At 44.2% G+C, this 26,241-nt stretch overlaps 1 protein-coding gene across 1 annotated transcript in view; it reads left to right on the top strand.

Moving 5' to 3' along the window:
• Nucleotides 1-26,241, top strand: part of LOC108795093 (plasma protease C1 inhibitor-like) — an 86,347-nt gene that overhangs the window by 2,452 nt on the left and 57,654 nt on the right. The window contains exon 2 of the mRNA XM_018566280.1: nt 5,308-5,511. Coding sequence (XP_018421782.1) covers nt 5,308-5,511 — 204 coding nt within the window. The remainder of the gene's footprint in view (nt 1-5,307; nt 5,512-26,241) is intronic.

Here is a 26,241-nt window from a genome sequence, read left to right as displayed (position 1 = left end):
TCGGTTCGGACGGTCGTTGTGCGGCGGGACTTTTTTTAATTTCGCCGGGTCGGCGGGCGTCATGCATCATGATTCACACTGGATTACATCGATGTAGCCTTTTAAAAAAAAATTAAAGGAATAGTCAAAAATTGGCTCTCTGTTTTTTTTGCAATTAAAGGATTTTATCAAAAGTTTTTAATAACTCTTTTATTTAACCCTTTAATGAATGGGTAGGGGTACAGGTACCCCTTACTCATTCACAAGGGGGGTGGCATCTGGGTGCCCCTTAATTTAAGGGGTACTCCGATGCAAATAAGCCCACAGACCCCCACAACCACGGGTTCAGTGTTGTGGTGAAGAGGCCCTTGTCCCTATCGGCATGGGGACACCCTCTCAATGCTGAGGGCAAGTGGCCTGGTAAGGCGAAGGGGGGGAGGGGGCACTCAATTGCCCCCCTTTTCCTGCCCTGCTGGGCCAGTGCTCGGATCAAGGGTCTGATAGGACTGTTAGGGGGGACCCCACATTTTGTCCCCTTTTTATGGGGCTGGGGTTCCCCCTTAAAATTCCTACCAGACCTAACAGGCCTGGTAGGATTTTGGGGGGAACCCCACGCACTTTTTTTTATTCTTTTAACTTGGGGGTCCCTCCTAACATTCCTACCAGACCTAAAGGGTCTGGTATGAATTGAGGGGAACCTCATGCTTTTTTTTTTTTTTTTCCTCTTCTGCAGACTAAAAAATAATAAATACTTTTTTTTTCCTGTTATTTTTCTGCAACGAAATTTTGTCCAACAACATCATTTCAACCGGACTACTGCTAACTAAATTTTTCCAAATCCTGAAACGAATTGAATTTCGGACCCGAATCCCAAAAAACTAAAAAAAAAAAAGCAAAATCTGAATCAAAACGAAACTATTTTTTTGCCAGTGTACATGTCTAACAGCTGACCAACAATGTTGTCCAGACAGTTCAGGCATTAAAAAGGTTTGGTTGGATCTTAAACCTTTGAAAGTCAGCATTGGAGCAGACTAATTACTTGAAATATTTGGGCCTAATTCTACACTGAGGCCAGGGTTTCTCTTTCCCCAGGAGAAACTTCAAACACTTTGCTACCAGACTCTATATCTGTCAGAGCACATTGAAAACCAGGCAAGCATAAGGTGCTAGTTAAAATATTTATTAAGAACAGTGTCCACAGGAGCAAGCAAACATCATAAGCTGGAGCAAGCCAAGGTCAGGAGCCGGAGTGGGTAGTCCTACAAGCCAGGTCAGGAACATGGAGATCAGCATTGTCAGAAACAAGCCAGGAGCAGGAACCAGGAAATCTGCATTGTCAGGAACAAGCCAGGAGCAGGAACCAGGAAATCAGCATTGTCAGGAACAAGCCAGGAGCAAGAACCAGAGGAGAACGTCAGCCAGGATCGGGTCATACACATCCCTAATCCCACAGACCCCCAAAAAAAAAAGCAAAATCTGGTGGTGAAGAGGCCCTTGTCCCTATCGGCATGGGGACACCCTCTCAATGCTGAGGGCAAGTGGCCTGGTAAGGCGAAGGGGGGGAGGGGGCACTCAATTGCCCCCCTTTTCCTGCCCTGCTGGGCCAGTGCTCGGATCAAGGGTCTGATAGGACTGTTAGGGGGGACCCCACATTTTGTCCCCTTTTTATGGGGCTGGGGTTCCCCCTTAAAATTCCTACCAGACCTAACAGGCCTGGTAGGATTTTGGGGGGAACCCCACGCACTTTTTTTTATTCTTTTAACTTGGGGGTCCCTCCTAACATTCCTACCAGACCTAAAGGGTCTGGTATGAATTGAGGGGAACCTCATGCTTTTTTTTTTTTTTTTCCTCTTCTGCAGACTAAAAAATAATAAATACTTTTTTTTTCCTGTTATTTTTCTGCAACGAAATTTTGTCCAACAACATCATTTCAACCGGACTACTGCTAACTAAATTTTTCCAAATCCTGAAACGAATTGAATTTCGGACCCGAATCCCAAAAAACTAAAAAAAAAAAAGCAAAATCTGAATCAAAACGAAACTATTTTTTTGCCAGTGTACATGTCTAACAGCTGACCAACAATGTTGTCCAGACAGTTCAGGCATTAAAAAGGTTTGGTTGGATCTTAAACCTTTGAAAGTCAGCATTGGAGCAGACTAATTACTTGAAATATTTGGGCCTAATTCTACACTGAGGCCAGGGTTTCTCTTTCCCCAGGAGAAACTTCAAACACTTTGCTACCAGACTCTATATCTGTCAGAGCACATTGAAAACCAGGCAAGCATAAGGTGCTAGTTAAAATATTTATTAAGAACAGTGTCCACAGGAGCAAGCAAACATCATAAGCTGGAGCAAGCCAAGGTCAGGAGCCGGAGTGGGTAGTCCTACAAGCCAGGTCAGGAACATGGAGATCAGCATTGTCAGAAACAAGCCAGGAGCAGGAACCAGGAAATCTGCATTGTCAGGAACAAGCCAGGAGCAGGAACCAGGAAATCAGCATTGTCAGGAACAAGCCAGGAGCAAGAACCAGAGGAGAACGTCAGCCAGGATCGGGTCATACACATAATACTCAGAGCAGCAGGAATGCACTAGCAGGTAAGACCACGCAAGGGCAAGGTCAGACTGGACTGAGTGGTTTATATAGTGAGTGGGGTGACATCATCACTCAGAGACAGGAAACTCCCATCTGGCTCTCTCAGATTATGCTCTCCTGTTTGGCCATAAGAGGGAGTCTGGGAGTAGTGAGCAACGTACGGAGTCTGCTGAGGTAAAGGATGAATCACAGGTGGGTAAAATGGCAACCAAACCAGAATGCTGCAAACCAGTTAAGTCAGGGTGGAACCCTGACAATACCATCCATTTAATCTCTCAGTGAAGGCCAATCTGTCTCTGGCCTGGTGGCACAGCAATCCAGCTCCGGAGTTAGGAATTCTTCTTCCCAGTCTCTTGAAGGATTCTCATGATGGATGCCAGTCTGTTGGGCTGGGGAGGAGTCCTCTATAACTTGTCGGTGCAGGGGACTTGAATGCCCAAAGAATCCCATCTCCTGATCAACATTTTGAAGCTTTAGGCAACTTGGTTGTCCCCACACTTCTGGACAACTCTGTTGTAGGGACCATTGAGGATCTAATCAGACAATGCCACAGCAGTGGCTTACATTAACCATCAGGGAGGAACCTGAAGTCTTGCTGTGGCAAGACAGGCATACAGGATTCTGTCCAGGACAGAATTTCAGCTCCCAGTCTTGTCAGCCGTTTCCATTCCAGGTGTGGACAAGTGGCAGGAAGACTACTTAAGCCAGCAGTGCCTGGACCTGGGAAAGTGGTTCCTACACCTGGGGGTGTTTTACAACTTGTGTTTCAGCGGGAAAATACTGGATATGGGCCTCCTGACCTCCATGTGCAACAACAAATAACACAAGTTTGTGTCCAGAAAAAGAAATCCTTTGAAAACCTTTACTCCCCTAAAATGCTTTACTTGGCTGCTCCACAAGCTGGCAGAGGCTCTGTGGTCTCTTCCAGAAGACCCAGATTATCTGTCTCAAGGACCAATTTGCTACCCATCTTCATAGTTGCTGGCTTTAACATAATGGCTGTTGAAGCCCAAAGATTGAGGGACCCCCACCCCACTAATTCAAGGATCCCCACAGTGTTAAAAGCCAGGAAGTCTACTTCCTGTAAGGTCTGCCATTGGAGTTGGAAGACATACTTTGTTTGGGGCAAGGACAGAAATTTTCATCTCAGGAAATACTCCGTGGATGAACCCTCACCTTTTTGCAATCAGGCTTGGATCAACAGTTGGCCTTATGGTACCATCAAGGACCAGATCTCATTGTCTGGATGTAGTTTGAGCTGTAGAAAACCTGACTCCCTTTTATGTCTTGTTCCTGAGGGTTCCCATAAAGGGGAACCAGCTTTTCATCATACCAGTTCCAAGTGGCTTCAACATCAAAGTTTATGATCTTAAGGATAAAGTGTAATGAACGACAGGTCCAATCCCACTGTACTGCCACTAATATGTGACGATACGCAGTACCAATCCTACCGTGCTATCACTGGAGGTGGGTTAACTCCTTTACACACACAAATAATAGATGCCACCATGTGTTTTAACAGAAATATGCACTGTTTCCAGCAAATGCTGTGACAATTCTAAACGTAAGCAATGCCTGTACTACCCACTGTCCCTCCAGACAGGAATATAACAGGTTTTACAATATGGTAGCACTCTTCACATAGACAATGATTCTTTAAGTTCTTATGTGGAGTGTAGAGATAAGCTTAACGATTTACATTTTTTAAATCTTTTACTAAAGGAAAAGGTGCAGAAATATTTATAGAACATATGTTACATAAAAGAGACAAATAATGCAACAGTAAAAAAAAAAATGGAATAAGTATGAAGTTACTTAACATAGTCCTTGGTTGTATGGTTTCAAGCAGAGTCCAGTCAAGCAAGCAGAAAATGGGTCTGTTATTGGCTCAAAATAAGTATTGTCATGTGTTCTGTTCTCTATGGTAAACATGTTTATTTATGTATCGCCCCCAGGTCTAAAGTTATATTTGGTCATTAGGGTGAATTGAAGAATCTCTAAAGACATATATTTAATTATTATTATTATTGATATAATTCTTGTTTAATCATGTTTAGCAGTGTAAATTTCACCACATTGAGGAGACTAATTAGTTTTGGGGTGCCCAGATCTCAATTCCGTCACATAAACCTCCACCATTTCCAGTCAAAGCATACGCTACTAGGTATGCAAGTGCTTCTTGGGCCTTCGCAAGGCTGCCACCTAGTCTTCTGTTTACACATTCTCTAAGTTTTACTATGTTGATATTCAGGCCTCTTCTAATGCTAGAATTACGCCTAAGGTCCTACAGGCAGCTCTTTGAATGTAGACAGGCCCACCTATAAACAGAAACATTTGGGTACTGTTAGTGTGTTGTTTGCTGTGTTGCCCACTTGTTGGACTGCTTTTGGATGTCCCAGTTGTGCATTCTGCGTCCTTCAATGAACATGTTGCACTTTCTGTAAAATCTTTTTCTTGCAGTTCATTGAGGAAAAGAGGTCCCCTCCCTCTGTGTTTATGGTCTTGCTCTCTGTACTGCTTTTTACAAAACTGAGTCATGCTGGGAGTGGGAGGGGTATACCAGGCTGGTCATTGGGTTTTGTTTGCTAGTGTCCACTTTCTCCTGAAGGCAGAAGCATAACCCAGGTATCTCTAAACCCTGTGTCTCTCAATGAACTCCAAGAAAATAACTTTATGGTGAGTACAAAAATCAGATTTTTGTAACCTTCTTTAACTTTGCGGTGTCTCTCTATAGAACTCCATATACATAAGGAATTCAATGACCAGTCTTCACATTTTTATGGGTCAAAAGGCATACCATTACCCAAAGATAAAAAGAAAAGCCTGGAAAAAATTAATTCTTGGATATCTAAAAGAACAAAACAGCTCATCCCAACATTACTGCAAGAACTTCCTTCTGATTTGCAAGTGATTTTGGTGAATGTTATCCATTACCAAGGTAAGCTAACTATTCATATATCAGCTACAAAATGCAAATATTTTAATTCCTCAGAGGTACATTAGGAACATGGGAAAATGTAATGAGATGGATTAAAAACGTAGAGCTCACCGCCGAAGGATCCGCTGTGAAGTTCAAGTTCTTCTGTCCCACGCCAGGATAAACCACCCAGACTAGATCCAGGACACAGTAACACACCTTGTGGACTGTATATATTGGGCTTTAATAATAAAATGCAAAGCCCTGGATTTTACACAGGTAAATGATGGTAACAGACTAAAACAGCAACTGGTATCATGAGCCATAACCCAGGAAATAAATGGTTTATAAAATCTTAGTAACAATGACAATAATACTGCGTAGCAGATAATATCTAACTATGCAAACAGGATTTTTACCAACACTAAAGCTAGTCACCTATAGTGCAGTCCTGTCCCATTTGCTAAACTACTGGCAAGTAAGTCTAATTGTTAGAGAACCAAGAAACCAGACAGAAATTTAAAGTGCAGGTTTCAAAAATATAAGGAGTTTAAAAACAATAGAGAAAATCCAGGACGTCGTCAGTGCCAAGCCTGAGGTCAGATGCCAAAGGGTCTGACCTCTCCTGAACCAGGTCAGGGAACACAGAGAGCAGGATGAATGGAAACAGTAGCCAGCGTTAGCAACCAGGAGATCAGTCAACCAGAGCCAGGATCATACATGGAGAACAGGAACACTGCCGAGCACTTGGTAGATCAGAACACACGCAAGGGCAGAGTCTGAATGGACAAACTGATGGTTAAATAGTGAGTTGGTGTTTGCATCATCATTCTGAGACAGGAAATTTTCAGGAGTTTTGCCAAAAATTGCAGAATGATGATATTAACGGATTTGGTCATAAGAGGGAACCAAAGAGAAACAACAGTGTCAGAAACACTGCACAAGCCATGTTGCAAGCAACTGGACAAGGAAGGGTAAGAAACCCTGACACTAATAATGTCTTGGCAATGCTGGGGCCCTTTAAGTTGGAGCACTCTTAATAGGGGAGAAAGTCACTGGCTTGACAGCCTCTCACTAAATTGATGGATCTCCATGGGGACTCCCTCTTGTGCCAGCATCCAGCAGCTCTCAGGTGGGAACAGGATACTGGTTGCAGACTCAGCAGCCATTGAATCCTCTCTCTGTGGTCCTCCAGATGTCTGCTCTCCACAGTGATGACAGCCTTGGTCTCTAATGGCGATGGCAGTGGTAGCAGCGCTGTTGCTCTTATAATCAGGTGGTCCACAACACATCCATCCACTCACAAGGCTGCAGGTGAATGCCCTCTGATTCCACCTGAGCACCTGCACGGGAAAGATTATCCAAGCCCTTCCCCTTCTCTGCTGTGCTGTCTGGGCATTATAGTTCTATGCTGCACTGGCTGGCTGTGCCTCTATTGCATAGGGACGCCAACTACCACAAGTCCTTTCCGCCCCCGGCAGCAGCTAAACTCAATCTGTTTCTCTCCTCATAGTAGTTGCTTAGGGCGGGCTCACCCCGCAGTAACAGCCAATGAAGATCTTCTTAGCTCTCTAGAGTTGTCCATCAAACAGGAAAGCTGATACAGGCTCAGATTTTCAGTATTGTGTAACCAATCTTTCTCTTAAAGGGGACAGCAATTAAGCAGGTGCTACAAAAAAAATGAGTTAAACCAAAATCTAAACAAAGGTAGAAATTTGGCCCATAACTTCCTTTTGTTTTTCCAGATAATTATTTATAATATTGAATCATTTTAAACGAATATTCTGTTGGCTTTATTTTATTACTTTTTATAATTTAATATCAAAATCTTTTTTTTTTTTATAAACTCTTTATAACATTTTAAAAAACAAAAAAAACATGAAGCAGTCGATTCAACACTGAAGAGACAATAAACATGAATAAAGGTGAGATGCATATGAAATATGCAGCCATGTGATGACAAAATAAGAAATGAGGAAGTAATTAAAGTTCAATAAAACAAGATATACATCTTGCATGCCCTTGAATCAAAAGCAGTCCTGTCAAATACAAATTGGGCAAAATGGGTGGTATAATGTGCCAAAAATAGATATTTTATATCAGAACTTAATGGTCAACCAATGTACAAGTACTAAATCATCCATCGAGTATGGCCGATTCATATGAAGTATTTTTAGCACTATGCAACAGACAATCTAAAAAGGTGTGGGGAATAGGAAATAAAGCAAAGGTGCGGAGAGTGGGGAAAATAAAACAATCAGAGACACACCGGGGAAATGTGACGGAGTAAGAAGAAGGCTGGTTCTCGAGGCAATAGAAGGTCAGTGAATTTCTGAGTAAGAGCGGGTACCTTGTCCCAGAACTGCTGCGGGACGGGCAGGACTAGAAAATATGAAGCAACTTCCGGTTCCGGCGCCTGATGAGGTAGAGGCAACCCCGAGCTCTCCATCCCGCCGCACAGCTGATCACCGCTTCCTAACCGCTTGCTCATGTAACGAACTTACCCATCTTCCGGTTCCGGGTCTTCCCTCGGCTCCGTCGGGGGAACCAGCGACGTCATCAGCAAAGACGTCAGGCGGCTCCTCCCCCTTCCTCTAATTAAAGCCGACGGGTTCACTTGCCTGGTGTTCGTGCAAGTGTGTAGGACGCCAGGCAAGGACCTCCTAGTCTCCGCACCGAAACTATTAATATTGGGCCGGACGAGTGCCCCTTCTATCTGGCCTCAGCAGCCACTTCCTCCCATTCAACTCGGGCATACTGAAACTCCTTCCAGTGACTTCCTCAGCAACGAATCCCTTCATATGGGGAAAACCAGCAATTGATTGAATAGCCTCTGGGTGGCACTGTGGGACCGAATCCTCGCAAACTGCAAGTATACAGCATCAGCTGTTTAAACCTTATTCAATTGACTGTTTCAAAGCAATTACTTCCTATGAGATAAAGACTGTATCTGTACCTTATGCCACAAGATACCGGGTTATTGATATAGTGCTACACCAGATAATAACCTGCTACAACCTTCTACCTCCTTCTACTGACTTTACCAGATTGCTTAACTTAGTAACGCCATACGTTTCAATCGGCTGCACCAATACTGAAGCTGAGATCCAGTCCAACCCCATCAGACGGGCCTGGTTCATTACACCTCACCGGCCTTGCAATTACCGCACGGCTCCCTCGTCACCGCCGCCCATCATGGATCAGTTCGTCTCCTGCCCGCAATCCGCCAGACGATCGCTGACCGAAGACATAGAAGGGAAGAATGCAGCTCCCAAGATGCTGCCGGCTGAAGCCACGATGCACAGTACAGATACTGAGTCTGACGATGAGCTGCCTACTCCCCACTCAAACTGCACTATAGATCACAATATCAATGTTGGCTTCTGACGTAGCATCCCAACTGAAAAATTACATTTCACAGATAGTGATGGACTCCATTAAAATGCATCTAGGCAACATTACCACTGCTTTGGATTCTGAGCAACAACGTTTATCCTCAGCAGAACAACACATTGACAGCTTAGAGTGTGACAAGGCAGAAAGCAGCACATGCCTTAAAGCTACATCCCACAAGTTCCTAACAATTTATGAGAAATTGGTTGACCCAGAGAACTTGTCCCGCAGGATGTGTGATCGGCCTACCCGAGTCAGTGAAATCGGGAGATCTCCTCCCATTCTGTGTTGATGGGATACCACAAGCACTGGGCCTCACACACTCCTGTGTAGTGGAATGGGCTCATAGGCTAGGTGCACCCAGAGACGACAACACACCAAGACCAGTCATTGTAAGGTATTTGTACTTTACTGACAAACATCTGCTGTTCCAACTATACCGTTCCCAAAGGAATCTGGTTGCTGGAGGACATGAAATTCTTCTATTTGCTAACTACTCTGCTGAACTTACCAAACACAGAAAGACATTTCAAGAGGTGTGTCAAACCTTGGTACTCCAAAGAGTAAAATTTTCCCTCCCTTATCCCACTACACTACGTATCACCAACCCTGACGGCACCCTCTCCTCCTTTACGACGCCTGATAAGGCACGTGCCTTTGTCCAGAACATGGCGAACGCCTGTTCCAACTCACCTATTAAGAGCCCCCCCAGAAAGAAGAGGCTCGAGACTAATTCTTGAACCCATATGGTGATCCGATTGTTACACAACATTGGTTGTCATTCTCTCTTTTGTCAGGCGGGACGGACGGAGAATCTGTGATACTAGTGACCCCCACGCGGTTAGTAGATTTTCCAAGGATGGTTACCTCAGCTTTACCCCCCATGCCAAGGGTGAAGCCGGTCTCCTATGAGCCCAATACTCCCTCACAGGAAAACAGTGAGTCACCTGTTGGTCATCTCCTTTTTGGCATGTTGATGCTACTTGCAAGTTCATGTTTGTCACTCCAGTTTGTTTTTTTGTTTATGAACCAGAACACTTTTTCTCTCTCACCACAGGGGATACAACATGGGGTACCCCTACCACCAGTGTTCTCCAGTTACCCACAGATGCTGTATCAATCGTACTTCAATCTATGGAAAATGCTTCTACAGGAGAGGCTAGGGGCACCGGGACACCTAGCCCTCCCATCCCTTTTTAGTCTACAGCTTCCATTCATTGGCCATTCACATCTCACATCGTCCAATGGGAACCCCCTGAATATAATATCATGGAACGTGAAAAGTCTAAGGTCACCACACAAGAGGTCTGAAATCCTACGTCACCTTAAGAAATTGCAAGCAGATGTTGTCCTCCTTCAAAAAACCTACCTCGCCTTAAGAAACCACCTTCCTCGCCTTAAGAAAACCTGGGTTGGATCTGTCTATGGGGCTCACGCTGTTGGTAGGAAAGCTGGAGTGATTACTCTTATTAACAAACTTCTCCCCCCCAATCAGCTCTTGTGATTGTGTGACTTCTATGTCCAATAAATGGACATGTTGGATTATTCTACTGAGTGCTGGTGATTCCTCTTCCTACAACACCAACATGACATGCAGGATGGTAGATGGTCACTCCTCTACCTCCGTATAGGCACTCGACAACTGGATATTCTTAACGTTCACAGGCCAAACTTGGACAATAAATCATTCTTTGATTTCCTCCTCAACAGAGCAACATCCCAACACCCTAACTGCCTGTTTCTAGTTGGAGGGGACTTTAATGAGGTACCTAGTCCCCCCCCCACGAGGACCGACGCTGAGCTGACAACTCTCAACCTGCTGGAACCACATAAGACAAACATTTTGCTGCTATGCTGACAGCCAGTGGACTTGAAGATGTCTGGAGGTACTATCATCCTTTGGGGAAATACTTCTACAGGAGAGGCTAGGGGCACAGGGACACCTAGCCCTCCCATCCCTTTTTGGTCTACATTTTCCATTCATTGGCCATTCACATCTCACATCGTCCAATGGGAACCCCCCTGAATAAAATATCATGGAATGTGAAAGGTCTAAGATCACCACACATGAGATCTAAAATCCTACGTCACCTTAAGAAATTGCAAGCAGATGTTGTCCTCCTTCAGGAAACCCACCTCTCCAGCGACAACTTTCCTCGCCTTAAGAAAATCTGGGTTGGATCTGTCTATGGGGCTCCCGCTGTTGGTAGGAAAACTGGAGTGATTACTCTTATTAACAAACTTCTCCCCCACGATGTCCTACAACACCAACATGACATGCAGGATGGTAGATGGTCGCTCCTCTCCCTCCGTATAGGCACTCAACAACTGGATATTATTAACATTTACGGGCCTAACTTGGACAATAAATCATAGGACAAACATTTTGCTGCTATGCTGACAGCCAGTGGACTCGAAGATGTCTGGAGGTACTATCATCCTTTGGGGCGGGACTATACACACTTCTTGCAGGTTCACCGCAATTTCTCCAGAATTGCTCTTTTCCTTGCTGCTCCCTCCACCCTTCACAAAATTGAATTGATTTGCATTGACAATATGATCATCTGAGACCATGCACCAAATGTAGTATTCTTGCAGTGTCTGATTTTCTCCACAGCCCCAGTGGTCTGAAGGTTTCCGGCATACTTGTTTGCGGATACAGAATTTCACAATGATCTTAAATCTTGGAGGTGGGAATATTCTCTTGACAATTTACAACATGTTGATAACCCTATTTTATTTTGGGAAACAGCCAAAGCTGTGCTTAGAGGCAGGATCTTGGCCTATGCAGCCACTAAAAAGAAATTGGCATGAAACCAGTATAAGGCAGGGTGCTTGGAAGTCAGGAGATCATATCTCCACTTTAAAGATAGCCTCTCTGACGAATCTTGCTCTAGCTGGCTGCTAGCGAAATAACAATGTGACCACTGGTTACAGCTTCTTGACCGGCAAATTAGATCTACCACTGGCCTGGCCTTCTTTAAGTACGGCAACAAGTCAGGTAAGCTATTGGCCAATCTGGTTAAAGGCCAGAGGCCTTCTCCTCATGTCACACGTCAGTCAGACTCTGAGGGCATTGTCCATCACGATGCCAATTCAATATTTCGTAAATATTATCAGCGCCTTTATACGGCTGATTTCTCTGAACCCACAGGGGTGACTCCTTTCTTTGATCTGTGGACATGCCCTCTCTGTCTGACAGTGACCTCGAGGCACTAATCGAGATATTACTGTTCAGGTGGTCCAAAATATCATCAAACAATCCGCCAAAGATAAGGCACCTGGCCCAGATGGCCTATCTAGTGAATTTTACAAAATCCTCCTAGAGGATGCCCCTCAAATCTTGTCGCCATTATTCAACCACATTTTACATACTTCTATTTATCCACCCACTTTTTAATCAGGGCTACATCAGACTCTTACCAGAAAAGGGCAAAGATCCGCTTTTGGCAGGGTCATATAGACCAATCTCCTTGCTCAACCAAGATGCAAAATTTCTCTCCAAACTCATGGCTGACAGACTGGCCAAGATCCTGCCTACCCTCATAGGGACTAATCAATCAGGTTTTGAACATGGCCACTCAGCAGGCATGAACGTCAGAAAGATTATCTTGGCTATGGAACTTGCTAGATTGTCGGGGCCTATGGCTCTTTTATCCTTGGACGCGGAGAAGGCTTTCGACAATGTCAACGAACAATGGCTCTTAAAGGTGCTGATGAAGATGGGCTTTTCAGACTCGTTTCTCAAATTTGTTTCTACTATGTATTCCGCCCCGTCCGCTCAAATATACACCTTAACGATGCTTTCTGCTCCATTTCTACTCCAAAAAAGTACACGTCAAGTTTGTCCCTTGTCACCATTGCTTTTCAACATTGAGTTCAACCCCTGTCTAGATCCCTCTCCTCCACCAATATCTTTACTGGCATCCATATAGGCACTGCGGAATTAATATTGGCGACGTTTGCGAATTACATAATCCTGCTCCTCTCCAACCCTCGGTCCCAAATTCCTAAAGTGTTTGACCATATTAATATGCTCTGCAAATTTTCGGGCCTGAAAATTAATATGGAAAAAAGTGAACTAATGTATCTTAATGGTAACTGCTCCAAGGCCAACTCTCAATGGATCAAACAATACGGTTTGCAACTCAAAACCAACTATATCACTTATCTAGGAATTCACATTCCCCCAACTGCCACGAATTTATACTCACTGAATATCTCACCACTCATACAATCTATAACTAAAGATCTGCAGAAGTGGAAGGATCTCCCACTGTCCCTTTTGTGTAAAGGACATCTCATTAGAATGATTAGCTTCCCCCGTTTATTATATTCCATGCAAATTTTGCCTATTCTGTTCAAACAGATGGAATATCAAAACTCTTACAAGAGCCTTCCTCACATTTATTTGGAAAGGTAAAAAACACCATATAGCTGCCCACAAACTTTATAAGACCAATTTACAACTGGGCATTAACCTACCCAACATTCATTTATATAACTTGGCATGTCTTTTCAGACACGTAAGAGATTGGTTGTTCCAGACCTCACACTACTCAAATACCACTCTGGAACAGAAGGCCGTTTCCCCATGGTCCCTATCAGGTGTGATCCACACACCATTCCCTTTACTTCCTCCCAACAGTAAACATAACATCCTCTTTAAGGACACGATCATCACATGGAGGGAAACTCGTAAATACCTGGGGATTCCTGGATGTGTGTCCCCCCTCATGCCAATGACCTCCACCCCGGGATTCCTGCAAGGTACTTGCAAATAGTTCCTCCTCTGGGAAGCTAGGGGCTTCTCCCTCCTCCAACACTTTCTATCAACACAAGGAACCTGCATTCCCTTCCGCACCTTGCAAAAAGACTACAATATTCCCTCCTCCTACATACTACAATACTACCAAACCAGCCAGTTTATACAATGTAATCTCCCTTCGTCCTGCGTGAACGCCCATCCTGCCACCTACATTCGGTTATGGTCAATTTAGCTGTTGTAGGTTGCACTATCTCACATTTACAACATTCTTAGGGAACACAATACCACTGACACTCCCACCATCCCCAATGACATTGTGAAATGGGCACTTTTTCTACATCTCCCCCCAGCCGCTGCACAAGACACACTTACTGCAAAATGGCACAGAGTTCGCAAAATCACCACTTGTGACTTGTGGAGGGAAATACAATTTAAATTGCTTCACAGGGCTTATTATGCTTTTAATTTTGATCATGCATGGTCTCAGATGATCATATTGTCAATGCAAATCAATTCAATTTTGTGAAGGGTGGAGGGAGCAGCAAGGAAAAAACACAAACCAAGGGGTCTCGAGAAGTGCCAGTGTTTGGAGTGATCCACTTTTCACCCAAAAAAATGGGCTGAAAATCTCGGCTTATACTCGAGTATATACGGTATATTTTCCAACTATCAGGACTCATTTATGTGTCTATTTACTGCTTTACACATATGTATTATGTATATGTATCTTTCCCTGTATCATGTTTTTTCTTTGTTGTCCATGTTCAAATATATAAATATCTATTGATGCACTTATTGACTTGCTACATATTGCTCAGTTTTCTTTAGGATTAATATCCTCCTGAGGAAGCCTTGTTTAGGCAAAACATGTTTGGGTATCCAAAGAAAAACTCTTATCTGCTTAATCATATATGAATAATTAAGACCACTGTAACCTACTGTGTTATCATATGTATTATGGCTATTCTAGTAGCAAATCTATCAAGTGTGACAATACAATGTGTTTTTAATCTCCCCCCCCTTTTCGGGCCTTTGCATACCTGAAAGTGGGTTATTTTTAATTGGATATATCAGGTTTAGGCCTTACAGTTTCTTCCTTTTAGCACACAATAGTTCTGACATATCCCCCCTTTTTTACCATGGTATTCAGATGAACAACCTTCTACATATCTTGGAAAAAGGTCAGAATTTACGTCATGTATTACAGTAGATGTGGCCTTTCTTTATCCCTGTTCTGGATAGAGAAAAATTCTAAAGTTTTCTGTTGAATTCCCCAAAGATCTCCTCGGATAATATTCTTCCATCAGTAAGAATCCTGGCATGACTCCTGATGATAGGTCTGGTTTGATAAACGGGTTCCATCCCGAACTGGGCACCAAGGGTCAGGTCATCCAAACGATCGCTGTGTCTTTAGTAGTCATCAACATCTTTACCAAATAACAATCTGGTTTGGACCATTAATCTTTTTCTATTGAAGAAACAGATAGTATGAATACATATTCTTATCAATTGATATATACATTTTCTAGCTATGCTTTATACTGTATATTTATATAGCGATTGGTTGTCTATTCTCTAGTTAACTAAGAATTATTTGAGAATCATCATAATCATGGTATTTTGCAATGATTGGCAGGGCCATTATAATACTGTGTAGAAGCTCAAGATATAAATATCTGGATGTTGAGAGTGAATCATCACAATGTTAAATCATTATATTCACATTCTCTTAAGATACTAATTAGGAATCATCTTCATTACCTTCAAGTATTCTCAGTTGAGACCTAGGATGACAAGCACACAATTGATTAATATGAACCCATTTATCCACAAAATCACCATTGACAATTCTTATTTTGTAAGAATTTTGCCCTTTTTAGTTCTTGCCAGAGTTTTGCCCTTTTAGTTCTTGCCATGTCATTAACCTGTAAGGGGAGGAACATAGCATTATTCGCCTATTCAATCACTGCTAGGAATTGTGCAAGTTCACTGAACACAGTAGAGTCAGTATTTTCTGGATGGAGGTGAATAGTATGATCATCACCTTCCAGGCAGATATCTCTAAATCTTTCAGGGGGCACACATATGGTGTTATCCTCCTGTCTACGTAAGGTGGAGGTAGGTGTTGCCTGTAGGAAGGAGACATCTGGAATTTGGCTATTCCTGAAATGGATCTCTATAAATTTCTATCTTTCAATAGAAAGGATTGGAATATTTTTTGAAAAAGCGTTTGTTTCTGGGAACCTTGTAAGTGTCTTTTAAACGTTTTTTAAATAACAACCTGTTTTGGCATATTACACTATGTGTTTATTATCCTCTCCGGGGAACTGGTACATTTTTTAAACAACCACACCTGAACCTGAAGCTTTCTTGTGAAAGAGCACAGGGTCGAGCAGGTAGTTCCTTCTGCGAGTGGAGGAGCAAACGTTCACTATGATTGCAATCCGGGATTGGTATGCCTCTTTGAATATGAAAGTCTGGTGAGTGCTGTGTGTTTCACAGTCACTGGGAGTTTGCACACTACAGCTATAAGAATGTCAGGGTACCATGCACAGGCGTCCTCACACCACATGTAGGTACCCACGCAGGGTGACCAAATTAATATGCCCACACAGGAAAGGATTCTATGCACACAGTTTATTTGTTACACATCAACAAAACTACAAACCCCCTCAAAGCCCCCACAGGTTTAGCAGTGAAGTAACAAACCCACCGTTGGGACAAACACACACCTACAGCCAGGGGGAATAGCAACAAGGAGGGGTAACAGGCCTGCAGATATACGGCAGGCTTCAGGATACAAGGATAGTGGTCAGGTACCAGCCGGGTCGTTAACAGGAGGGCAGCGCGGTACAGGAACAGGATTCAGGGAGAGTGGTTGGGTAACAAGCCGGGTCGGTGACAGGGTTGCAGATAGGAAGCAGGGTTCAGGTAGCAGGGCTCAGGTTCCAAGGCACAGGCCAGGGGAGTCAGTCAGGTGCAGGCGACGCACACCCGCAGGTGAGTACTGGAGCTGCAGTTTCCTGACAGTTCCTGGCTGCTGGAGACACCCGCAGGCGAGCACAGGAACTACAGGACCTGGCTCCAGTGCCACCTGGGGGTGCTCTGGATCCTGACAAAGAAGGACTTCCCTACTAATTTTCACAAATTAACTGATAAGCTGAGTTCTTTATTTGCGCTCATTTGAAGACAAAATAAAAAGCAGTAATGTGCAAAATATATATTTAATAACTAAAATCAGTGCAAAATAATGATGAAAATATAACTGGTGACAATAAATAATAAGGATCAAAATATGCAATAATATTGATAAGCAAAGATAAAAATGAAACCACAGGATATTATTAATATTCATGATCAAACTGTGCATCTCCTGGAACACTCTCAGTTGCTCAGCAGGATGTCCCAAAAAAATGTGCAGATTCAACACGTGACCTCTCTTAGCAAAACAGATATTAAAACAAGTTTAGGCCTGAGTTGTTATTGTTGCAGTGTGTTGTACATTTTGTGAAGGTTTCTGGGGATCCATTCCATAGGATGATTATGTTGTCTATGTACCTCCCGTAATAAATCGGATGTTCTGCAAAGTGGTTGTTTACCCATATGTGGAGCTGTTCCCAGTTGCCCATGGTGAGGTTAGAATAACTAGGGGAATAATTGGCTCCCATGGCCATCCCTTGGATCTGTAAATGGAATTTATTGAGGAAGGAGAAATAGTTGTGTTCTAATGTGTGAATTGAGCATGTTTGTGGTTGAGAGCTGGTGTTTTGATAGATAGTATTCTATTGCTTGGAGTCCTATGTGATGTGGAATGAATGTGTAGAGTGAACATGCGTCCAGGAATACACAATGGTATGTGGGTTCCCAAGCGTACTGGTTTAATATTTCTATGAGTTGGCCAGAGTCTCTAAGGTAAGATGGTAAGGGGGTGACAATAGGTTGCAGAAAGAAGACTGTCTATGCTGGAGATAATGGGACGGCCCGGAAGTTTGGTATCATGTTTGTGGATTTTAGGTAAATGATAGAAAAATTGGGTTTTGGGTTGGGCTGGACATAGTGCACACATTTTTTGCTTGGTGATGACTCCCACTACAAAGGCTAGTTGTGTCAATTCCTTAAGCTCTGACAGGAATTCAGGTAACGGATCATGCCAGAGTGGTTGGTAAGTGAAAGTGTCCGATAGAAGGCGGAAGGTCTCATCAATGTATTCTTCACGGTTTTGGATGATAATTCCCCCTCCCTTGTCTGCTTGTCGAATTATAATGTCCTTATTGGTGGTGGATTGCTTTAATGCCTTTTGTTCAGCGAGGGAGAGGTTAGGTTTTTTCTTATTTTTAGGTATCCCTTTGTTCGGGTTGCAGAGGTTGACGAACTCGGCGTAGGTTACTTGGTAAAAATTTTTGATGAGGGATCCTTTTGATTTGTGTGGGTAAAAATTGGAGGGAGGATTGAGCGATGTGTGGATGATGGTGGGATTGTGTAAATCTTCTAATAAGAAATCCGACGGGCTAGTGGAGTTTGTTAGATCCTCTAAAATAGCAGAACAACATTGTCTACCATTGTCTACCTCGAAGTCTGTGGAAAGGGGGAAGATGGTATTACCAGTGGTTACTGCTGTGTCTTCAGGGTCTGCAGTTTTAATCCGATTGTAGTGTCTTTTGAGGGTAAGGTGTCTGAGGAATTAATTTAAGTCTTTGAACAGAGTGAAAGAATTAGGTTTGATATCGGGGGTGAGGTTTAGGCCTTTTTGAGGAGGGATTCTTCATGTGTTGTCAATGAGTGGTTGGACAGGTTGAACATTTTTCCAGTAGATGTTTTTCTGTGGTTAACTTTTCTTTTTTTGTTGTGTGATAAATTGGTTCCTCCTCCCTTTGCCCTTCTTTACTTTTTTCTTTTTAATTTTGGTGGGTGCGCGTTGCCCTGTCCTAAAAATGTTTCCATTTCTTGAGGATCGGATGGTAATCTCTTAGTGAGATTTTCAGGTTGAGGCATTTGCGAAGGAAGACTAGATATCACCATTGTAGGTTTTCGCTATGGGTCAGGTTTTGCAGCAACCAAGGTTGAAACAATGTCTTCCACACCAGCAGAACCTTCCACAGAAGCCCATTTCCCCCTGAACCTACCCTTCACATCTGACGTTCACCCTCCCATGCTGTCATCACCCAGAACCATACCCATACTTTCCCTCTTTTCCATCAAGCCCCAAAAAAAACACCACATGCTACATTACATGAATTAGCCATGCGTAAGGAGTTCATAAAACTACAAAACCTGACTCATAGCGAAAACCTACAATGGTGGGATATAGTCTTCCTTCACAAATATCTCAACCTCAAAATCTCACCAAGAGGCCTCGGAATAAAAAATAATGTGATTTCCTTGATACAGACCTACAAATAGAGTAGCAATGGATTGCCGAATTTTGTACTACCAAATGGATCATCAAACAACGAAAACGCAAACTAAACAATATACAATCCAAAATCAGGCACCTGCAGAAACAAATAACCAAAGAATTTAGCACTTCCTACCTCTTAACAAAATGGTCACTCTCCCTAAATAAAAACAAGCATGAAGACAATATCATCTTTGGCAAATCCAAAAAATTATTGTGGATGGCATGGCAATACAACATTGTTAAAGGATTCTCAGCCAGAGGGGATGAGTGACTCCAGGAAGCAATTGCTTCTACCAGGAAAGAGCTGGCTTTTCAGTACTTTCCAGGTTTTCTGGATCATAGTTGGGATCCTGGAGCCAGGAGATTTCTTAGGGCTCTGGGTGGGACGAAATCTCCATTCCTGGGTCCATGGGTTAGTAGCGACCAGCACCTAATTGTGCACCAGTGTACAGCCCTTTGGAAGAGGGTGCTGGAATGTGTTGAGGGCCCCACCTGGGAGACAGGAGAACTCCACCCAGGAGTCAGAGTGGAGGCTAGTGCAGCAGGGAGCTGCCGGGTTTGTGAAGCCTATAGTGCAGGTAAGCATGTTATTGAGGTTGTCTGGAGGAAACAGACAGTGGCCTGGAGGATTGAGGCCAGATCAGCAGCGCTGCAAGAGAAAACTGTTAAAACTGTTAAAAGACTGGGAGTGTGTGGGACAAGTTGAGGATTGGTGTGCCAATATGTTATGCTGAAGACAAGTTACTTTTATGTTGGACTTCCTTGATTATCTGCTGTTGAAAAAATAATAAAGACTTTTGTTTATGGAAAAGTCCCTGTGCAAAGTGCTCTGTGAGCTCCCCAACATTACACTATCTAGAGATAGCAAACTGCAAAAGGAAAAATCTTTAACCGGAAAAGAATATCTCCCCATTGCGTGCCACCACCACACTTATCTTTAAAGCACAAACCCTCCAATCACATAGCAAACTTTGAATGGAATGAGACTCTGGACAAATACGTTCCCAACCACACACCACCCTACCATCACTGTCCCCAACTCTTTCTTCTGAAACATGTTCCACTGCCCATCTCTTTAACTCACCAGAAACATCAACTCGTCCAGTCACCACATCATCCACACTCCCATCAACCTCGCACTACCAACCCATCATAACCCCCACAATAGCAACATACGGTGCTCCCTTGACCACAAACCACCCCCAGAACCCACCTCCACTCATATCTGCTAATAAAAAAGGAAACCATGCAACCTACAAGTATATGATCGATCCCACAGTCTAGGGACACTCACTTCTCCCTCCTTACCATCCAATCCTCAAGAAATGGAAAATGTTTTAGGACAAAAAGAAAAAAGACCTTTACCCTCAAAAGACACTACAATCAGTTTAAAACTGCAGACCATATAGACACAGCAATAACCACTGGAAATACCATCTCCATAGAGTACAAGGTAGACGATGAGCTTCGGGCTATTTTAGAGATCGAGCAGACCCCACTAGCTCACTGGATTTTTTTTATTAGAAGATTTACACAATCCCACCATAATCCACACACCATTTGGGATATTTTAGAGGATCTAGCAGATCCCACTAGCTCACTGGATTTTTTTATTAGAAGATTTACACAATCCCACCATAACACAATCCCACGATGATCTTCCGGCTATTTTAGGGGATCTAGCAGACCCCACTAGCTCACTGGATTTTTTTATTAAAAGATTTACACAATCCAATTTGTACCCACACAATTTTTACCCACACAAATCAAAAGGATCCCACATCGAAACATTTTACCCTGTAACCTACATCAAACTCTGTGTCCCAAACAAAGGTATACCCAAAATAAATAAAGAACCTAACCTCTCCCTCGCTGAACCACACATCGTTCAAGCCCCCCTCCAATTTTTACCCACACAAATCAAAAGGATCCCTCATTAAAAAATTTTACCAAGTAACCTACGCCGAGTTCGTCAACCTCTGCAACCCGAACAAAGGGATACCTAAAAATAAGAAAAAAACCTAACCTCTCCCTCGCTGAACAAAAGGCATTAAAGCAATCCACCACCAATAAGGACATTATAATTCGACAAGCAGACAAGGGAGGGGGAATTATCATCCAAAACCGTGAAGAATACATTGATGAGACCTTCCGCCTTCTATCGGACACTTTCACTTACCAACCACTCTGGCATGATCCGTTACCTGAATTCCTGTCAGAGCTTAAGGAATTGACACAACTAGCCTTTGTAGAGGCAGTCATCACCAAGCAAAAAATGTGTGCACTATGTCCAGCCCAACCCAAAACCCAATTTTTCTATCATTTACCTAAAATCCACAAACATGAGACCAAACTTCCGGGCCGCCCCATTATCTCCAGCATAGACAGTCTTCTTTCTGCAACCTATTGTCACCCCCTTACCATCTTACCTTAGAGACTCTGGCCAACTCATAGAAATATTAAACCAGTACGCTTTTGAACCCACATACCATTGTGTATCCCTGGACGCATGTTCACTCTACACATTCATCCCACATCACATAGGACTCCAAGCAATAGAATACTATCTATCAAAACACCAGCTCTCAACCACAAACATGCTCAATTCACACATTAGAACACAACTATTTCTCCTTCCTCAATAAATTCCATTTACAGATCCAAGGGATGGCCATGGGAGCCAATTATTCCCCTAGTTATTCTAACCTCACCATGGGCAACTGGGAACAGCTCCACATATGGGTAAACAACCACTTTGCAGAACATCCGATTTATTACGGGAGGTACATAGACAACATAATCATCCTATGGAATGGATCCCCAGAAACCTTCACAAAATGTACAACACACTGCAACAATAACAACTCAGGCCTAAACTTGTTTTAATATCTGTTTTGCTAAGAGAGGTCACGTGTTGAATCTGCACTTTTTTTTGGGACCTCCTGCTGCATCCAGAATCGTGAAGAATACTGTTACGTACCGTGGTGCAGGCCTGAAGTGATAAGAAGGACCTCCCTTGCGGTTCCGGCAGTCCAAGACATCCTCTACCTCATACTCCTCTTCGCCATTCACCAAAATGGGTCCAGAAGTGTCTGGAAATTATCCGGAACAGTAGGTTTCAACAAGGAAACATGAAAAACAGGGTGGATTCCGTAGGCTTCTGGTAAGGTTAGTCGGTAGGCAGCCGGATTGATCTTGCGTTCCGCCGGGAACAGCCCAATGAATCTGGGACCCAGTTTTTTGGAGGGGCAAGCTAATTTGAGATTACGGGTGGATAGCCACACCAAGTCTCCGATTTGTAATTCCAGGTCACCCCTGCGAGTCTGGTCGAAAGCCCTCTTGGCGTCTTTCTGGGCCTTGGCAATCGTTTGCTGCAGGAGGACAGAATTAGTGTGGAGAAACTCCACAGTTTCTTGAGCGGCTGGTACTGTGGAATCTGGTACCCTTGTCGGTAGGAAGACGGGATGGTAACCGTAGTTCGAGAAGAATGGAGACTGTCGGGTGGTTGAATGTACAGAGTTATTAAAGGCAAACCCAATCATCCTGGGAAAACGTGGAGAAACATCGCAGATACTGCTCCAGGGTCTGGTTCGTCCGTTCAGTCTGACCGTTAGTCTGAGGACGGTATGCAGTTGAAAAACTTAAACGTATGTTCACTGCTTCGCATAACGCTCTCCAGAACCTGGAGGTGAACAGAACTCCTCTATCGGACACCACATCGGTGGGAACTCCGTGAAGGCGCACCACCTCCTTGATAAATGTGCGAGCCAGGGTCTCTGCCGTGGGAACCCTCCGCATCGGGATGAAGTGGGCCATTTTTGAGAGGCGATTCACAACGACAAAGATTGCCATGCAGTCTTCCGAGGGTGGCAGTTCTACAATGAAATCCATTGAAATAGCGGTCCAGGAACGGACTGGAATCGGAAGTGGCCGTAGGAGGCCCCAGGCACGGGAGGAACGGCCCTTACTGCGGATGCACCTGGTACAAGCCGCAATATATTTCCGACAATCCGAGTTCAGGGTAGGCCACCAAAATGAGCGCCGTACTAGGTCCGCTGTCTTGCGGCCACCAAAGTGTCCTGCCAAGGGAGTATCGTGGCATTGCCCGATAACAGCAGATCGGACTGATTCGGGGACGAAGACCCTTCCGTCCCGGAGGTACAGGTCATCTTGTTGGCACAAGTTCCAGGCGCCGGAAGGTGGTGTGTCCCGAGATGCCTGTCGGATGCGAGAGAGCAGGTCGGCCTGCAGAAGTAGAAATTGGTTGGTCTGGAGAATAGTGTCAGGCTGCATAAGGGCATCGGGCATCGGGCATCGAGGACATGCGGGACAGGGCGTCAGGTTTTCCGTTGCGTGATCCAGGGCAATAGGTTATGTGGAAGCGAAACCGGGAGAAGAGTGCCCATCGGGCCTGCTGAGGTCTTAAACGTCTGGCAGATCTTAGATATTCTAGGTTCTTATGATCAGTGTAGATCAGAACTGGATGGGTTGCCCCTATTAGGAGATATCGCCATTCTTCTAGTGCCAACTTAATGGCCAGGAGTTCTCGATCGCCGACATCATAGTTCCTCTCTGCGGTGATCAGTTTCCTTGAAAAGAATGCCACGGGGTGCAGAAGTGTTTTCAGGCCCTGGCATTGGGATAACACTGCCCCTACTGCCACCTCGGAAGCATCCACCTCCAACACATATGGTAGTGCGGGATCTGGGTGTTTCAGGATGGGGGCGGATGTGAAGCAGAGCTTCAGCTGGTCGACGGCGGTTTGCGCGTCTGCAGGCCACTGGAAGTGTGTCATCTTTTTAGTAAGTTGCGTAATTGGAGTGATGATTTTGGAGAAATCCCGAATGAACCGTCTATAAAAATTGGCGAACCCCACAAAACGCTGCACACCCTTCTTGTCAGTAGGGGAAGGCCATTCCAGGATAGCGGACACTTTCTGCGGGTCCATGGAAATGCCGGTAGCTGAGATGACCAGTTCGAGGAAATGAATGGATGACTGCTCAAACTCACATTTTTCGGCTTTAGCGTATAGGCCATGCTGCCAAAGTTGGCAAAGCACCTGCTTCACATGCGTCCGGTGCAGAGTTAGGGAGGCCGAAAAGATGAGCATATCATCAAGATAAACGATGACAAAGAGGTCAATGAATTCTCGGAAGACATCGTTCACCAGCTGCTGGAAAGTAGCTGGGGCATTACACAGGCCAAAGGGCATTACGAGGTATTCGTAATGCCCAAACCGGGTACGAAAAGCTGTCTTCCACTCATCCCCTTCCCGGATACGGACGAGATTATATGCACCCCGTAGATCCAACTTGGTAAAGATGGTTGCGGAACGGAGGCGCTGAAACAGTTCCGGAATCAAGGGAAGAGGGTAGCGGTTCTTGATAGTGATGAGATTAAGCTCACGGTAGTCCACGCAGGGCCGGAGAGTGTGGTCCTTCCTTTCCACAAAGAAAATACCGGCCCCAGCCTGTGAAGTGGACGGGCGGATAAAGACCTTGCTTAAATTGTTTTCAATATACCCTTTGAGTGTTGCCAGTTCTGGTTCATATAGTGGGTAGATGCGCCCAAAAGGAATGGCAGCTCCAGGTAATAAATCGATGGGGCAATCATATGCCCGGTGCGGAGGTAAAGTATCCGCATTCCGTTTGTCAAAAACGTCAAGGAATTCGTGAAAAACAGAGGGGATCACCTTGTCTCAATTCAAGGTCCCGGATGGGTTGACAGAGGGCCAGGTTTTGAGCAATAACAGGTCGCGAGCAGTTCTGCAGGCAATAGGGAGATCGGAAGGAAATCGCCCCAGTGCTCCAATCAATTAATGGATTATGGACCTGGAGCCATGGTATTCCCAGTATGACAGGGGACAAGGGTGAGGATATAATATCCAAACGAAGTAGCTCACTGTGCTCTGGCGTGACTTGGGCGGAGATTGGAATGGTCTCCAGGGTAACAGGTCCGGTTTTGAGGGCAGTACCATCTGCCAGAAAGATGAGGAGTTCCTGAGGTTTGGGTTACATAGTTACATAGCATTTGAGGTTGAATAAAGACACATGTCCATCAAGTCCAACCTATTGTGTGTGTGTGTATGGGTCCCTGTGTCATCTCGTTATTAGGAGTACCTGTACCCCTGTATATTACCGTTTCTCAGGAAATCGTCCAAAAGCTTCTTGAACGATACCACACTATTAGCCGAAATCACTGCTTGTGGCACCGAGTTCCAGCCCCTAACCGCTCGAACTGAGAAGAACCCCCTTCGCCCCTTGTGTTTGAATTTTTTTTCTACCAGTTTCAGGTGGTGGCCTCTAGTCTTTGTTACGGAATTAATCGTAAATAGTTTGTTGCTAATGTCGCTCTGACTATAGAACATTTTGTACATGAAAATCATGTCCCCCCTTAATCTCCTTAATTCCAGCGTGAACATATTTAAATTTAGTAACCGTGTCTCATAGCTCTTGTCCTCCATCCCCTTGATGAGTTTGGTCGCCCTTCGGTTGACTTTCTCCAGTTCAAGGAAGGACATCCCCTCTGTGTACCGGTGCCCAAAACTGCACCGCATACTCCAGGTGAGGCCGAACCAGTGATGTGTAAAGTGCCAAAATTATAGACTTATCCCTGCAAATCATTCCCTTCTTGATGCAGGACAGGACTCTACTAGCTTTGCTTACCGCAACCTGGCATTGTAATCTATTATTGAGTTTATGGTCTACAGTGACCCCCAAATCTTTCTCCATTTCAGACTTCCCTAGCGGCATACCCATTATTGTATAACCCATTTGCTTGTTTTTTATCCCAAAGTGCATAACCTTGCATTTATCGACATTAAACCTCATCTGCCATAAAGTTGCCCACTCCCCTATTCTATCCAGGTCCTCTTGTAATGTTTAATGTTAATGTCTTGGTTTGTTTCTATAACCCTCCCAATTTTGGTATCGTCAGCAAACACTGAGATATCGCTGTGTACTCTGTCCCCGATGTCGTTAATAAACAGGTTGAAAAGCATGGGACCCAGCACAGACCCCTGAGGCACACCGCTAATGACACTAGCCCAGTCTGAAAGGGCACCATTTATTGATACTCTCTGTACCCGTTCCTTTAGCCAGTTCTCTATCCATGTACACACCCTTCCATCTATGCCCATAGCTCTTAGCTTGTATAGTAAGCGTTTATGAGGTACCGTATCAAAAGCCTTAGC

This window comes from Nanorana parkeri, unplaced genomic scaffold (genome assembly GCF_000935625.1).
Source record: "Nanorana parkeri isolate BGI_ZX_2015 unplaced genomic scaffold, ASM93562v1 scaffold931, whole genome shotgun sequence".
Taxonomy (NCBI): Eukaryota; Metazoa; Chordata; class Amphibia; order Anura; family Dicroglossidae; genus Nanorana; species Nanorana parkeri.
This window is presented reverse-complemented; position numbering and strand designations above follow the sequence as displayed.